This window comes from Phodopus roborovskii, unplaced genomic scaffold (genome assembly GCF_943737965.1).
Source record: "Phodopus roborovskii unplaced genomic scaffold, PHOROB, whole genome shotgun sequence".
Taxonomy (NCBI): domain Eukaryota; kingdom Metazoa; phylum Chordata; class Mammalia; order Rodentia; family Cricetidae; genus Phodopus; species Phodopus roborovskii.
In genome coordinates this window covers 1,981,901-1,999,834 of record NW_026126618.1, presented here as the reverse complement: position 1 = coordinate 1,999,834, position 17,934 = coordinate 1,981,901, and the positions used below count along the sequence as shown (strand labels likewise).

Sequence of the window (17,934 nt, the reverse complement as noted above, 5' to 3'; positions counted from 1 at the left end):
TGTTCTCATTTTACAAGTAAAATTATTGCTCGAGCTTAAAAACATTTTAGTATTAGATGTATGGTGAACACGGATACTAAGTGAATCTATTTCCTCTCCATAATATTCGTGCTTTGCAAGCTGAATGCTATGCTTAAAACATAACATATATTTGATGTGTTAGCTGGATTCAATTACATTAAGTATGAAGTACAAGTTGTTCTATACATGAATATAGTCTTTACACATCTGGGTATGTTAAATGTATAAAGCACCAACCACAAAGGAACACATATATAACAAACTGTAAGAAAATAGCTATTCATTAAGCTTGATATGCACATACTGACTTTCATGGTCCCCAAAATATTATAGAAATGTGAAAAATAACTTCTAAATATGAAAAAATACCTTGTAAGTGGATGCTCTAATTTTAAAAATTCTAAGATTATATTACTGAGAAAGTATATCTAATCACAGGTTTCTTTAGGCAAAGCACTTAAAATCAAAAGGCATTAAACACCTTAATATTTTTACCGTGTAAGTTTTTTCAAGTGGCATATGGGAATGTTATTTCATCTCAATACATTTCATCTGGGGCTGACGATGCTCTGAAAAGTTTGAGAGCTATCATACTGTCAGCTTCTTGCAGAGTGGACCCTGCCTAACCACTGAGAAGATGGTATCAAGACAACTGCACATTCTCCATTTCTTTTCTAAGGCTTCCCTAGAAGAGAAACACTGGCTTCCTGACTCAGTGTCTTCCCAGAGCTTATATCCCTTTAGTGATCAGCTTTATCTTCTGCTTCTGAGCAAAAACCCGGATGCTCATCATGACTGAGGATTAGCCACAAAGTTTCCTTAAGGTTCTGAAATAATACACATCCTCTCTTCTTCAAAATAAAACAAAACAAAAGGTAAGAAATACTGAATAAATTAAAGATAAATAGTTTTAAAATATTTAAAATATGCTATCTCTGGATGGCCCTTTAATGTCCACACATGCACAATGATATATGCATCCACACACACTAATAATAAGTGCAATTTAAAATATATGTGTGTGTATGTTAATTGTAAAACTGTAAAATCCCTTCACATGCTTTTGGAAATAAAAACCTGTAGGCATATATATGGCTCACCTTTATGCATTTAAATGCGAGCATATGATAATCGTATCCAGACACACAATACACATTCTCAAGAACTTATAATGAGGACAGCATTAGTAAGAGTCCCATTTCTGGTTTGCTAGATTAAATCCGATTTAAAAAGCACTGCATCACAAGTAAATTTTTATATTTAATATTGAAGCAATTAAAACCAAATGAGAACACTTTTAAACCTGGCATAGTAATTATGAAATATAAAAATTAAAAAACAATCAAATCAGGTAATAGTTTAAATGTAATAACATGGGGTAATAATATCAACACTAAGTCATGTGATTTGCATATTAGGAAAGCAGAAATAAATAAGAATTTGGATGTAAATCCAAAATATAAGGATGAAATATAATGAGGGTGATGTTATTGCCCATTGGACTGCTTAGGAAAACTAGGTACTAACAAATAAAATCCAATTTAGAGTAGTATTTGTAACTGAAGTTTAAAGTAATATTAAAAGCAACAAATTAAAGGAAAAATAGCTTCAAAAAGTTTAATGAATTTTATATTAAAAAGCCACACAATATACTTGTGTACACACACACACACATTAAGACAGCAGAAAAGCTGAGGATTAGGAACACTTGGTGATAAATGTAATTACTGAAATAGTAGCATCTAGACCATCTTATTGTATTCAAGCAACACCGGTCTTCACAGACATAGAGTCAAAGGGAAATCTAGCATTTAATAACTGTAAATCAGAAGAAAGTTACCACCAATACTTAAACAAAAAAAAAGATTCTTAACAGCAATCAGTAAAGTGATGGGTAACCAGAGACAGTCATAGTATTGATGATTAATGACTGAGTGGCAGGCAGTGTCATAGGAATAGCTCTGATACTTTATTTTGTCTTACAGTCCTACTCTTTAATATATATATATATATATATATATATATATATATGTGTGTGTGTGTGTGTGTGTGTGTGTGTGTGTGTGTGTATGTATATGTATGTATGTATATATATATCACAAATCATATAAAAACATACTTTACAAAGACTTGAATTTATTAAGATGGGCAAAGATGTTCATTATTATGAAACTGTTAATCAGATTAGGATATTCATCAAACAAAGCTCTGTGCCTTTCCCTTCGTTTTCACCCAAGTAAATATGGGGATAGATGCTTTCACTGTGCAAGTAGACCTTAAGTGAAGGCATGTCTACTGGTTCATCACTATTCTGACTATGACTATTCAGACTGCTATGACCCACAGATACTGAACATCAATGAACTTACTTTCCATCTTCATAGAATTCATAGCCCATTATTTTTTATTAACAGATATTATAAAAGTCCTATGGAGAAACTTTTAAATTCTATATATCAAGTTGAATATCCTATTAGTAAAGTAAAAGTAAAAGGCTATGGTCAAACTTTCTGTGATATGACCATGTGAAAAAATGATGGTGTCTGGCCACAAGTGCAAAACATAAAAATTATATTTGTGATACACATTTCTAGACAAAGTGCCTTTTATCTTTTCTACCCATTTTCCCACATAACCTTATTTTAACATTATCTTCATCTGCATGAATAGTATCTCATCTCATTTAGAAATGATTTTTATTTTAGTTTCAAATTTCCTAACTCATTTAATTTCTGAAAATTGGGGCGCATAATAGAATAAAGATGATTTCATAAGTAGTGAAATATCTATAGATGTATAATCTGTATTTTAGTACTATGTTCTCGTTTTTAAGACCTTCCTGTGAGACATAGGATATATTCATATTATTCCAATAATGCTTCCTTTGTGCTAAGAAATTATGCATCATTACCATGCTTTTAAACAACCTTAATATAGCCTCCCCTAATGATTGCTTTACATCACATCTCACTATTTGGCAAAAATACTCTACTCTTCTTTTAAATGACATATTTACGAATCATAAAAATTAAAATGTATTAAGTAAGAAAAACCTTGAGTGTAAGAAAAAATCTTTAGTACCAAAAACAATATTAAAAAAACATAAGAATGAGGTAAATCGGCTGCTTGCTTCCCTGGCACACACAGGATGCCAACCAAGTACATTCCTGAAAGGAAGAGATGGAGTCAAATAAATATGCAACCACCTTACAGTTTCGTTTTTACTTAGTAAAAGCAAACCTTTACCTGTGCAAGCATGGGAAAGCCAAGGTTCCTACATCCGTTACAAGGAGTTAATGCTTCCCAAAGTCCTGTAGGCCCACAAGTGTTTGGATCCTCTTCTTCTTCTACTTCTCCTGGTGACAAATTTATTGTAGATGAAGTCCTCTGAAATCAAATTTATACCATACCAATGTATTATGTCAATGTTATTTATATGCCATAACATCAATCAAATCACATTACTGGCTTGCCTGCATATCTTAGCAACTCGGCTGCCTTCTAGTCTTAGTTATCAGAACTTGCCATCTTATATTTTGTTCTTAGTAGGCCATGATTCAATTAAAATTTGAAAGTGGAGAAAGTGGGTGAGAGAGACATGAATGAATGAAGTTTGTAGTGGGGAACAGGACATGATGATGGCCCAGGAAAATATGTGAACAGCAACAGACGAGAAAAATCCGCTGGTTTGTCAAGAATTTAAGTTTAGTCATAGAACAAAGGGAAATACAGCAAGGAGGCTAATATGAAATAATTGAACGAAATAGGGATTATTGTAAGAAATGCTTTAAGGAGGCTGTCAAAGGCAAATCCCATAAAGTATTTATGATACATATTACAGGGATAAATAATGCCTTTAAACTTTTACAAGTATATTACATATGTAGCATATACAATTATTCATGCTACGTCCCAAATCCCACTAAAGTGACTGTAACAGGGTTTTAAAAACTCATAAACTATGAGACTAAGGCAACAAAAGAAACAGAAGCACTTGGGCAGTACTGGGAACACGTATGAAGTAAGAGATGGGCTTCAAAGCTACACAAAGAAACCTTATCTCCAAAAACAACACACACACACACACACACACACACACACACACACACACACACACACACGGGGAAGGGCGGGTGTAATTAGCTAACAAGTGAAACATTTGAGAACTTGGAAAAATAGTTATTGCATGATTGACTAGCTGGAGAGCCTGACTCCTCGCGAAGCTATGAGTGAACAGCACTGAAACAGGATATAAACTCAGTGTCCGAAGGCCTCTACCCCAAGCCTAACTACTCAACATGAGAACTGAGTTCACATCTATCCTTCTGTAGTAAATGAAGACACACAGCTGACCCGCAGCCTCCCAAAAGTGTCTCATAATCTATGACAGCTGGGCTTATATTTCATAGTGAGAGGACGAGAAGATGCTTCGCTGTAGACACTACATTTTGGCATGGTCTCAATATGGTTTATCACCTCCAAACCTTGTGTTGAAGTTCAGTGCCCAATGTGTATTATTAAGAGGGTTGGAATTCTATCCAGACATGAAGTCTGGAGGTGGAGCCATGGGAAAGTGAATAGATAGGGCCTTTAGGGGGGGAGTCCTCTGATAGAACATTGGTGGATTTTCAAGAAGAGAGATAGAAATGGCATACATACTTCCTGGCTCTTGTCATGTGCTTTGTTCTGCCTGAGGACTCTGCCAACAAGTAGACCATTACCAGATAGGGCACATCAACCCTACACCATCAAAAATGGGCCAATATAAACCTCTTTTCTTTAAGGGTTGCCTAGCCTTGTTCCTGAGTAATGAGTAACAGAAAGAGGACTAACAACCTTCCTGAGAAAGAGTATCCATGACAAATAAAAGGAAATGGTAAAGTCTTAATGTTTCAGCTACATATAAATAAGGGCTGTCAGATATTTGAAGACAGCTTCTAATAAAACCAACTTTTTAAAATTACTTTTTCCTCATTCCTCATGAAACATGAAGAATACCTTCAAATGCACGCATTCATACAAAAATAAACACATACGCATATACATACATAAAAATAAGTACAAACACATACCACAGCAGAAGAACTAGAAAATAAAACTGATGAAATTTCACAACAGATAGAATACAAAAAGAAATTAGAAATTAAGGAGACTAGGGTTTTTAAAAAAAAAAACTCAAAACTTTAGCAATGACAGTTTTATAATCATTAAAAAGAGAATATAGATAAGAAGATTAAGGAAATGATGGGAAAAACTTTTCAGGAATTAAAGAAAACGCCTATTATCAAAGGCCCTGCCTGATGCTCAGTGTGCTGGATTTTACAGATACATGTGTATAGATTTAAAAATTAACAAATGCTGGAATGGATGTGGGGAAAGGGGGACACTTATTCTCTGTTACGGGAGTGCAAACCAATAGAGCCACAGTGCAAGTCACTTCTTCTCTGGTAGCATCCACTGCACCATATAGCACTGTAAGAAAGGCCAGATACGGATCTACCACAAGCTCTGGCTATTTCCCTCTTAGGCATACACCCAAAGGACTCTATATCCTACCAGAGAAATACTTGCTTATCCGTGTTCATTGCTTCTGCTTTATTTACAGTAGTCAGGAAATGAAAACATCCTAGATGCCTATTGATGGCTGAATGAATCATGTAAGAGTGATATGTTTACATAACGGAATATTATTTCGATGCTAAAAATTAAATTATTAAATTTTCAACTAAGTTGATAGAGCTGGAAATATTCAGCCTGACTGAAATAAAATCTAGACCCAGAAAAAAACATGTTGCATGTTTTCTCTCATACTAGCTTTGAATCTTTGTGTTTCACTTGGAACACCCACAGAGGTCAGTATGGGACCCGAGGGGACCTTTTAAGGGAGGGGAGATAGAACAGGGTGGTATAAAGGGGGAAAGATGAACATTAGAACAGACAGGATTAAGTGAGGTGTAGATAGGAGGGCAGGGAAGAGAAGGGAGTACTAGAGGCTTCGATCCTAGTGGCAAGTTTTTATAGTGCTATATGGTGTAATGCAAGCTACCAGAGAAGAAAATTAATCATCAGTTTGACCCATCTGTGAACCCTGCGAGCTACAATAATAACCTTCTTGATAAGATGTGCCCACTGGTACAATATTGTCATGAAGGTAATGGAAGTAACCAAGCATTTTCTAATTGTGTTGAAAGCCTCATCCACAAGATGGAACTTATCAGGACTAGGAACCTGTGGCAAGACAGATCATAGGTCCTAGGGAAGAACCTATCATTCTTTTAAATGGACATAGTATTTAACTAACTGCTAATGACCTATTATTTTACCTGTAGACCATTGCATCTCTCAGACCTCATCAGAGAAGCCTTTTTTTGCAATAGATGGTGAGTGACACAGAGACCCACGAGTTATCAAGATAAAGAGAATAAACACAGCAGAATGCTCAGCTCTAAATGGTATTTCTATAACACACGCCATCTTCACAAGGCTCAGGACCATGGACAGTGAATGATTAACAAGGAAATCATCTTCCAGACACAACAAGACACATATGACTGTGACAACACATGCCCAAGTCAGACACAATCCAAGCATGGAGCAAGGAGGTAGGCATTAAGTCCTGCCCCTAGTTGAAGAGCATTTGACAATGGACAGATGCTGGGAAAGTCATTTTATTTAAACTTGTGGTACCTGGTAGAGTGGCCACACTCCTGTAGATGCCCACATCCAAGAGTATATGAGTAGGACAATAGGACTCAACGGGGTTTTTGGTTTTTCTTTTGACACTGCATTGTAAAGTTAAACATGTTCTTTTCTTCCCATTATAAATAAAATTGATTTTTTCTGTACCCACATTTTAGCGTTCCCTTCATCAATTGCCAATAACTAGGAAATAAAACAATTAAACAGTCTCTTAATTAATTAGTTATTGCCTTACATTATTATGAAAACTTTCTTTGTAGACTGCAATATCATGGGGACATTTTGTGTTAATTATTTTTATTCACAAAAGAATTTTGAGGCAAACACTATTTTCTCTTGCTTTATAAACAAGAAAACCAAGGCACAGATAACTCAAGTAAAAGCCAAGGTCACAAAACTAGCAAGTGACAAAAAGAATAAAAAAATAAAGAGTTAATTCAAACTGCCAGACTGAAGACCTTCTCTCATCTTACACATAATTCTATAAAGAGCAGAAATTAAACTAGGCTAATGTACTGTACTTTAAACAAATATGCATCTTTTAATGCTTTTACTACATGATGATAACCCTGGGAACATTTTGCCATCTGCAAGAGCCAATGAAGTTTTCTGTAATTTGGTACATATCAACACACTGTTTCTTAAATTCATATTTGCTAAGAAGCAGAAAGAGTTGTATATCACACCAACTTTCTCATTCTGAAGACCAGACCCTCTGCCTTACAAAGTCTAAATAATCAATCTAATGTATGGAACTGGAAAAAAATCATCCTGAGTGAAATAGCTCAGACCTTAGATGTTACCCGTTAAGTCACTGCCACGCAAGCTACAATCTGTATAAACATAGAGGTTGGATAGAGAATAAGAGATGAAGTGGGAAGGTGGGTCGCCCTAGGAATGGGTTGGGGGAAAGCGGCACTGTAATGGAGAAAGCAAACAGGGAAGGAGGTAAGAGGGGCTGCGGAAGGGAATACAGGGAGGAGCAGCAAAACTAAGGGCAATTTGAGGGGGATTTTGGAAACCTAATACAGTAGAAGTTTCCTATAATATATACATGTATGAAGTTTCTCTAAATGAAATCATCAATTAGCGGAAGAGACACAGCCCTAATTGGACAGCTCTGAATCACCAAATGAAGTTTCCAGTACTGGGAATGGTTACATCTAATGGAGTTATTGGATAAACAAACTGGGTTATTGCCAAGGCTATTGGTAGCTCTCCACAAACTAACAGTAAGTTACTGAAGACAACACCTACACAACTCACTGAACACGGAGAAGTCGTCAAACTGGCGCCTACTTAGAGCCTTCACCCCTAAGGACTAGTATTCATGGTACTGGAAGAAGGTACTCTGCATTCTACCAAGGAAAAATGTAAACACCAACACAGCTACAAACCCTTCAGTCTACAAGAGTGACCTGCCTGCAAGACCTGCTGGTAATAGCGGCACAAAGCTTGTGGAAGTCACCAACTGACACCTGTCTTTAGTTAAGGCCCACTCCATAACAAGGAGCCCACACCCAATGTACTTGGGTGGGCAAGAACCTGAAACTAAATAGGCCAGGTATCTAGGGGAAAAATAAAAAGTGCTGTTCCCTAAAGAGACATAGCAATACACATTCTGCTATAATCACAGATCCATTGTTCAGCCATCTTCATAGAAGCTTCCATCTGCAGTAGATGTAAACAAATAGAGATCCACAGCAGACAATGTGAGAAGAATCTGAGAACTTGAAACACTCAGCCCTAAAGCTTATCTTTAGATGCCTGTTGACTTTCTATCAAGAGACAGAAGGAGTGTGGATGCAGGTGGGGGATGAAATATGGAGGAATTGGAAGGAGTAGGGGGAGGTAAAACTAATCAGAATATACTGCATAAAAAATCTATTTTAAATAAAAGAAAAATAATTTTAATCTAATGGGAACTTGTTGCACACACAAAATGAATTTAGAATTTCAAAGGCGTCCTCCTCATCAATTCATGATGGGTTTATTGGTTTGTCCATCAACAGGGATCCCACGTGCCACTATGAAATGTTACATACTCAGCTAAAATCTATCAGTATTCATAGGTCAACATTTTATTTCATTAGTTATGTTTTGGCTCTGCGGTTCATATATTCAATTATGCAGTTAACTTCTTCCCCACATATCTCTTCTTTAAAAAAATCTGTTTATACCACATCCCTGTTCATATATCTCCAATTATTTCCCAATGAACAATAAACAGTATGCAAATTATTCAATTTATCTTAAAGGTTCTGTGCTCAAATTATTTAGCTTTTTTCTTAGAACTGGGTTTGAGTTTAGAGTTATGGTTTACTGAGCAAGTATTCTTCCCTGAAACTCCCACTTCCAGACTCCTTTTTTTCAAATTTAAAAAAAAATGTAATACTTACCCCATCTATTATTTGTTGTTTGTTAGCAGTTTAGCATTTCTAAATGATTTGTATTCTTTTTATTTATATTTTTATGCAGTATATTTTGATCATGTCTCCTTCTCCATGAATGCCTCTCAGATCCTTCCCATCTCTCTACCCATCCAACCTTAGGTTCTCACTAAGCGCCCAGGTTGGCCTTAACTCATGTCAAAAATAGCAGGGATTTCAAATCTGTAGCACAGTCTCCTCCTTGGGCTTTTCCATGTGCTCCGTTATATTCAATCCAGACTACAGTCAAGTAGAATTGTGTAACTTTGCCTGACCATGCTCCACACTTTCATCCATGCGGGTGTTAAAAACAAAGCTTCCATAAATTAACAGCTCTGGATTCAAGTTCAAATGACACAGTTTTCAGATCTGGCTGTTTTCAGCTCTTCTTGACTTATCATACAATGGAAAAATAACACTCAGCAGTTCTTTTTCCTCACAATCAAGTGAGGCAATAGATACGGAGTTCTTGAAACATAATAACATTTCAACAAGTATTAACTATTATTTTAGCTAGCACCTTCTTAAAACCCCATCAATTCAAATGCAGTTCACACTTTGCCCTTTCTCTAGAATCTTCTGGATTTCTCACAAATGGAAATTACATCACTCTGTTCTGCCTGTCTGTCATTCCTTATGCAAGCATGTGTTTAATTTATATCTTGAAATAAGTCAGAAAAGAACACATTAGCTCTGCACCTCCCAAGCTGAATGGCTTTGAGTAAATACCTAGCCCTATTAATCCTCAGTGTCCTTGCTTGCCAAAGTAGATACAATAATAATATCATGATAGAATTACTTCCCTGACTAGCATGTAAAATAGTCATCAATGATAGTTTTATTATCATTATCATGAAAGGGTTATAAATGCACACAGTATGGTCCATCATTTAAACACATACAATATGAGTGTGGCTAACTTTCCTGTTTAATTTTCATTTATTTAAAAGACAGCACAGCCTTTTTTATTTTTGTATCATGTGTTGCACATAATAAACTTAATAAATAATGTATTAAATTAAGTACTGGAAGAATGAACTATTATTTTAATTTTACTACCGATAAATTTTATTAAGGGCTGTACATAATTGTATCACAAGCATCATGACTGACATTGCAGTTTTATTTTCTATTAACCATTACAAGTGGCTGTAATGGAAATCGAGAAACATCAGTGGGTTAGCACTGCCCTCTAAAGTCAGAACAGAAATCTGCTTTATAAAACTGTATGGTGAAAAAAATAACGTTTCTATTAATCCTTTGAGATTCTGATATGATATTTTGATCATATTTACTCCCCAGCTCCCCCCAGGTTCACACACTTCTCTCTAACCCTCCACTTTGAGTCCCCCCCACCACCCATTTTTAGGAACAGACTACACATCGGAAAATGCTCTACTGCTTTGGTTCTTGCAGGCTTCCACACTCCCCTTCTGAGATACCCAGAGCCTTAGAGGGGTTGTCAGTGAGCTAACTGGGGTCGAGCACCACATGCTAAATTGATCTCTGCACTCGGACCAGTGGCAGCTTTGAGGAGTGTCCTCCATCTGCTGCAAACGGTGGTCCTTAGATGAGGGGTGATGGCTCCACTAATCTGATGATGATGCTGATTTAGGAACTTAGATGCTTCTCCTCCAGGTTCTATGCCCTCTCTAGCCTCCAGGAGCTGGCTACAATGCCAGGCATGAATTTCCTCCTATTGAGTGGACAGGATTATTTGAGTTGTATAAAAGGATTCTTGGAAAGTCTTTTTATCAAACCAAACATACTCTTCAATATATAGGAAAAAGAAACCATATGAATTTACTTCGGCAGATTCAAATGCCTTTTAATTTTTCACTCAACACCTGAATCTTTACATTTCCTGGGGGAGGGGAGGCAGAAATTCTACAGAAAATAGATTTTTATTTATACAGTTGAAGCTTGTTCTCTTCATTGGTTACCAATCTTATACGGAAGAAAGACAGAGACGATTCTTCATTGCTAGGCAAAGGGGAAAGGAGCCATAGTGCATAAATACTTGGGGAAACAGGGTTAAATTCAACCAGAGGAAAAAGGGGTCATGGCACCATCACAGCTCTGAAGACCTAAGGTTTCCCTATGGTGTGTGTGTGCGGGGGGGGGGTCTTTCATATAATTTACATGTCATATAAATATATTTACCTGATTTCATATTTACATATATATGCTTAATAATTAATAACATGCTTTCAGTTATAGAATAGTCTAATAAAGTAGGGTAAGAATTTTCCCTATTTTAAAAGTGAATAAACTAATATCCAAGCTATTTCTCAATTTGCAAGATTGTCTTATAAACAAAGCAAGATTATAAACACCTTGACTTGAGGACACGTTACATTTTCTCCACAGTGTAAAAGTGGCCAAATCGTTAGAAATCCACATATTTCATCAAAAATCCCAGAGCAGAATGAACATTAAATGACTGCATAGGTCTTCTCCTGCTCCTCCATCAATATTTCTCTTTGAAAAGAGAAAAATATCAAGAGTTCTGAGGACATTCTAGAGGAATTCATTGAGCTTGGCTTGGTTTTCAACTCCAAAAGGCAAAATTCATAATTTAGAAGTGAAACTGTTCTCCCTGACAGGTCACAAATGAGCGAATGCTCTTTCACATTTTTTTAATTATTAAAAAAAAACTTGACAATTGGCTGGGTGACAGATGCTTTCCATGGACAACAGGCATTTCTTTCTTTACGTGGCTTTTACTTACTAGCTCTTCAAATTCCTGTACACTTATTATTTTACTTTAGTGCCCATCTTCTCTCCAACCTAGCATCAGCTTATTACATAGGGGGTCTTACATGGAATTGTCACTGTTTATCAGTTTAAAGGAGGATAGCAGTTATGGTATGTCACAATTTTTACTTTATGCTGTTTTCAAAGTGGGCCATAAGGGGCTAGGTGGAAGCTATGCTGATGGACAGGAATCACAGGACTAAAAAGGTGGCAGACACATGCATCTTCAATAAGTCCTGAGAAACAGATAGGAGCCACAGGTTAAGAATGTTACACCATCAAATGTAAAGTTTTCATCATCAAAACACTGAGTATCTGCTTACAGTTTTCTGAATATTACTCTGAATGGCCACCCATACTACCCTTTAACATGACCAGGCTAGTGACAGCCACAATGCTGCAATAATTATATCGTCTGAAAAACATAATCATTCCCATATTCATTGGAAGTTCGCCATGAATCCTTAACCACAATTAAATCTGCGAGAAACAAAAACTGGAGAGGAAAATCAAGTCCTGGCGCTGAAGAGTTCACCCTAGCAACCATGAGCCAAATGATATGGCTATGTTTTCTGATTACTCATACTTGAGGGTTTTCTAGTGCCAACTGTATTTCACACTTATTGACAATTACTTCATCTGCAGTAAGTATAAAAGGATACATTAGGAAGAGCTATTCTCGTATATAAAATGCTCAATTTCAACATATTTAATCCCCACTTGCCATTTATGAGATCCTTTGCCAAAATAATTGGAAAACTGGAAAAATATACTTGCTTTGTTATTCAATTTCAGTACAATGGATTTGTATGTTGTCATTATCTCTTAAAACTGTATTCAGTATGACTTTGACTTGATAATGAATTTATCTCAAACTTAGAGATAAAAATCAGATTTGCACACAACATGCAAAAGCTAATTTAAAAGTTGCTAAGGTTATTTGGGAAACTTAAGTGAAACTTAAGTTGGATTTTTTAGTGAAACAGTACAGAAGGAAAAGTATGTAATCTGGGGAAGCAAAATTATCCTTCATGACAGGCCATTTCATTTGAGTAAATACTATTTTGCTAAAGATTTATTTTGTTCTTCAAGTGAGCTTTATTACAGCATTATTTGCATTCCTAAGCCTGCTCTCTGTTTTAAACTGTACACTTGCCGTCTCCCCAACCCAGTTGTAGAACATTTCTATCACCATTCTCAGTATTCCTCTACCTAATGCCCAGGAATTCTTCTCTGCCATTCTAGAAGATTTGTCTTTTTTCAAACCTCACAAAAATAGAATCATAAAGTATACACTCTATGTGAACGTCTTTCCTTCAACACATGTCTGAGATTCACCTCTAGAGCTTTTATATATCAGTAGGAAATGTCTGTTTACTAACTGTCATCATCACCACCACCATTTTGAGGATCTGGATTGAACCCAAGGACCTCATGGAGGCTGGATAATCACTGGCTACATCTCCAAGAATCCCCTTAAGTGCTTTGTAATATAAATTAGTATTTCATCAAATGAATTTGACAAATTTTGTTTATATCTACAGCTACCAGGCATTTGTGTTATTTCTAACCTCTTGGGGCCACCATGAAATAAGTTGCTACGAGCAATCATATAATACATGTGTGTGCTTGTTTCCTTGAGGAAAATATCCAAGATGCAAGGCCATATCTTAAGCTTTCCTGGAAACTACCAAAATATTTTTGAAATGTAGCTCCTATTGAATTCTAAGCAATTCTGTATTTTACCCTTTTAGCCATCTCGGGAGGGAGGGGGTGAGCAAGAATCACAAGGTGCTTTTAATTTGCAATTCTGTAGTTACTGGGATGCCAAATGTCTCCTCCTGTGCATGGAGACCATTGCCTGCTTTTGGCAGAATTCTGTTAAAACATTCACATGCATTTATTGGTTCATTTGAATTTCCATTGTTGAGCTACATGAAGTCTTTAATAGCTGCACAGACTTCCTTGTGTTTTGAGGGATGTCAAGGAACTCTTTGGTTTATTCACAGCTGCAGATAGTCTCCTCTACTTCCTTCCTTCTGATGCTTTAAGACTTTTGTTCTCTCACTGTGATCTCTGACCTACACTGAGCTAGTTGCTGTGCTGTGCCTACTTAAACCCTGAGTGAGTGTGAGTGTGGGGTGTTGAAGTCTCCTACTATAAATGTGTGAGGTTTTATGTGAAATTTGAGTTTTAGTAATGTTTCTTTTTATGAATGTGGGTGCCTTTGTATTTGGGGCATAGATGTTCCTCTGGTAGTGGATCAGTATTCATCCCTAGTATACAATGGACATTGGGAGCCCATTCCACATAGAGGGATACTCCCTCAGCCTAGACACATGGGAGGAAGGCCTAGGCCCTGCTCCAAATGATGACAGACTTTGAAGACTCCCCATGGAAGTCTGCTCCCTGGGGAGCAGAAAGGGAATGGGATAAAGGTTGGTGGGGTGGTAGTGGAAGATTGGAGGTGAGGGAACTGGAACTGGAAACAAAGCAAGCTTGTTTCAAATATAAATTTACAAAAAAAAAAGATTCAGTTCCTGGTTCTGCCTGTGTGTCTTCCCAGTGACATAGACTCAATTAAAAAACTACTGTTTATAGGGTTAAAACTATGAGTAAAAGTAGAGAAACAAAAACATATCAGGAACGCTGAACTTGATATATAGACGAACACATGATGGGAGATGTCATTCTGTATATATGTTTCTCATACTGGTTAATGAATAAAGCACTGTTGGCCAATAGGAAAGGAAGACAAGGAGGAAATAGGAAGGAGGAGTCAAGATGGAGAATCTGGAGAGACTAGAACCGCCAGCCGCCTCTCGCTGGTAAGACCACGTGGAAATACATAGAAATGGGTTAATAATTAAGATAGAGCTAGCCGATAAGAAACTAGCACCTGGCCAACAGCATAATATCAAATACAGAATCTCTGTGCGTTATTTGGGGCTGGTGTGGCGGCGGGACAAGACCAGCGGCAGGCAGAAAAACCGTACACCTTACAAACACACATACACTTAGGCAGTAAAACTAGACCCAGTTTGTGTGTAATTCGAGATAAAGGTGCTAAAAGAATAAAGAGCGAACAGCTAGAGAGGATGAAGGAGAGAAAGCAGTGTTCTTGCATTGAGCACCAATCCTTCAGGAGGTAAGAGTTCTACAAAGAGAGAATAAGGAGAATGAGCACAGCTATAGGAGTAAAATGGCTGTGCTGACAAAATCTTCTATAGAGGGAAGCAAGATGGAGAAAGGCAGAGACTACATCAGGGCTCTGCTGTAAGATGGTACTTTAGAAGATGTTCAGCATGCATCAAGGCACAATTTCTACCTCTACTGGTGCTGTGATAGGAAACCAGAGAGCTCCAGAGTTGAATGTAAAGTATTTATGGGTTATCTGCTGTCTGAGTTCCCTAAGTATGGCTGGTCCAGACAACTGAATCTATTCTTCTGAACTATGTGCTAGATGGTAGCTGAAGTATATCTTACCTTTATGATTATAGGGGTGCTATTTCTATTAATTGTGTAGCCTGAAGTTCTAAGAAATTAATATATAAATATGCTTTGCCAGACAACTCAATCTTTCCTTATTTTCTGCCTCCATTCAGACAACTGTAAAAGAGAAATTCCCTTGATGCTACCATTATTATAAATATGTATGTATATATACATGCACGTATTGTACTGAAATCTGAAAAGAACAGGTATGTTTAACAAGGTACATGAAGATTTTGTGCTACAGAATACTAATCTATTACATAACAATATATTCTTTGCCATTTCCATCTTTATAATTTTTCTCCTTCTGGGAGGAAATAGCTGTTCGGGTATATAAAAGTAAAATTTAGAACAACAAAGTACACAATCGAAATTATATATGTTAACTAAACCACAACAAATGAGCAAAAGCTGAGGGTGTATTTTACATTAAAAAGTACATGAACACAAGTTAGACATTAAATCTGTTAGGTCAGTAAGAGACTGGCAACTCCGGGCTATAATGATTCTAAACAGATAGAATAAGAAAATAAACTGAAGATTTTGAGCAGTCTGTTTCAATAATAATGCAGCCAAGGCTGGGTGGGGGGCATAGAGTGCCTACAAGCTGTGAAACAGATGGTTTACACTAACGATTTGATCCTGTTGGGTGACTTCCATGATTCGCATTATTGGCTAGAGGAAATGACACATTAAGAATGGTCGTCAATTTTTTTTCTAAAGTGGAGAAACATATTACTGTGGAGAAACATATATTAACAAAATAAACCTCAAAGCTGTAGCTGTAATGATCATTTCTCCCAGTTCATTCATAGTCAGGCTGCACCAATCCAGACTGAAGTGTTCAGATAAAGATGAAATACATAAACAGAACTAGAGCCTGAATCACAATTTAATCAGATCATTACTCAGGAAATCAATAAGAGCAGAGATAAATAATATTTTTAAATATTTAAATATACTATGACTCATTCACAAAAACAAGATTGGAAGTGGCTTTTAGAATACATTTGATGTCAGTTAAAAAATCATGTCTCTGCCGAAGTTATTTTACTGGTCTTGTTTACGTCATAAAATATCTGGTGGCTTCATTTCCCAGTGAAGTGAAGCTGAATCATTATAAAGTATATATAAGGCTCCTATAGTGAAACACATTAAATTTAATATTAACATGCAAAAATATATTAATAAAAAATTAAATAAAGGTTATGTGTTCCTGTTAGAAATTGTCCAGTTCAGTGATCTCGGCTTACATTTGGGTTCCACATGCTAGGTTTTAAACCATATTCTAATCCAAAAGTATCTTCAGCTGTGTCACTGATCGCTGTGAGCAATGTGGAAAAGGGAAATGGATGAGGGTGCAGGCTTATGAAACAAAGCTTTCACGTCAGTCTTTACATCTAGGTTCAACTTTGGCCAGGATGACCATAAGGAAATAAGCCCGAGAGAGCGTTACCAACTTGGGAAGGGGAAGGTCTCTGTCTTGTATTTGTATTACAGTATCTAAAGCAGTGTGTGGAATACTCAAATTCTGAATTTAGCATGTTTCCTATGTTCAAAAGCATTCAATAAATAATTCTGGATTGAAATATTTTAATAATTTACACTATCCAAAGGAAACACCTGATCACATTTCTACTCTACCCAAAATTAAATCCTTAATTAGTGAACAGATTAACAATGCGAGATAGTTTGTAAATTCCATGACTTTCTTAATAGTTAAAAAACAAAACAAACAAACAAAAGAATGGAGAGAGCCTCCCAGACACACCAAGGTAAGTTTAAAAAACCACAGCACTACTCTTCAGCCTGCCCAGCATTTTTACCATGTTCCTGGTCCAACTTCAAACATCTTAATTGGAATGCCTAAGCCATGTCCTGTCTCCCCAAGGCATTCAACACACACCTGGGAAGTCATCTGCCTGAGAAGTGAAAAATATCCAGGGCCAAGGTGGCAGCAATTTGTGACTTGACAGATTTTACTGTTGGTCCATTTCCCATCCCTACCTTGACTTTTCTAATCGTTCACAATTTCATCTCATGGGAGAGAAAACTTTCTGCTCCTCTGCTCTGTAGTTCCATTATCTGCCAATTGCTTGAAGCGAATCTAACTCTGGCCAAACTAGTACTTCATATGACTCTGACCCTCCGCTGGAACATATTTTGCTTAAAACTCAAATCTCCTTTCTTGAGCAGCCTGCGTCTAACAACTGATGGATGACATCTAAGTGCCTCCTCAAGCATGTCAAACCTGAGGACCACTGAGCATCCAGGCTCCCAGCAATGCTGGTTAGGCAGCCAGTCCATCCAGTGGCTTCCCGCTCAGGTCTGAATCCCACCACTGTTGAGTGGGGCTTTCTCCTCAAACTGTCCATCCTAGGGTAATTTCCCTAGCTAGCCACAGGTGTCTCTATAGTTTATTTTACATCTTTATAGTTTCTCTCCATTCATAGTTTATTAATTAGTAATGCTAAACTTTAAGCAAGGAATGTTAAGAAATTTCTAGAGTCAAAACAAAAACACAAGGAAATTA

The 17,934-nt window shown here is 36.7% G+C and overlaps 1 protein-coding gene across 1 annotated transcript in view; it reads right to left on the bottom strand.

Annotated features, from left to right (window-relative positions):
- The window catches only part of Anks1b (ankyrin repeat and sterile alpha motif domain containing 1B), an 878,091-nt gene that overhangs the window by 678,179 nt on the left and 181,978 nt on the right, over positions 1 to 17,934 (bottom strand). The window contains exon 9 of the mRNA XM_051206268.1: positions 3,268 to 3,408. Coding sequence (XP_051062225.1) covers positions 3,268 to 3,408 — 141 coding nt within the window. The remainder of the gene's footprint in view (positions 1 to 3,267; positions 3,409 to 17,934) is intronic.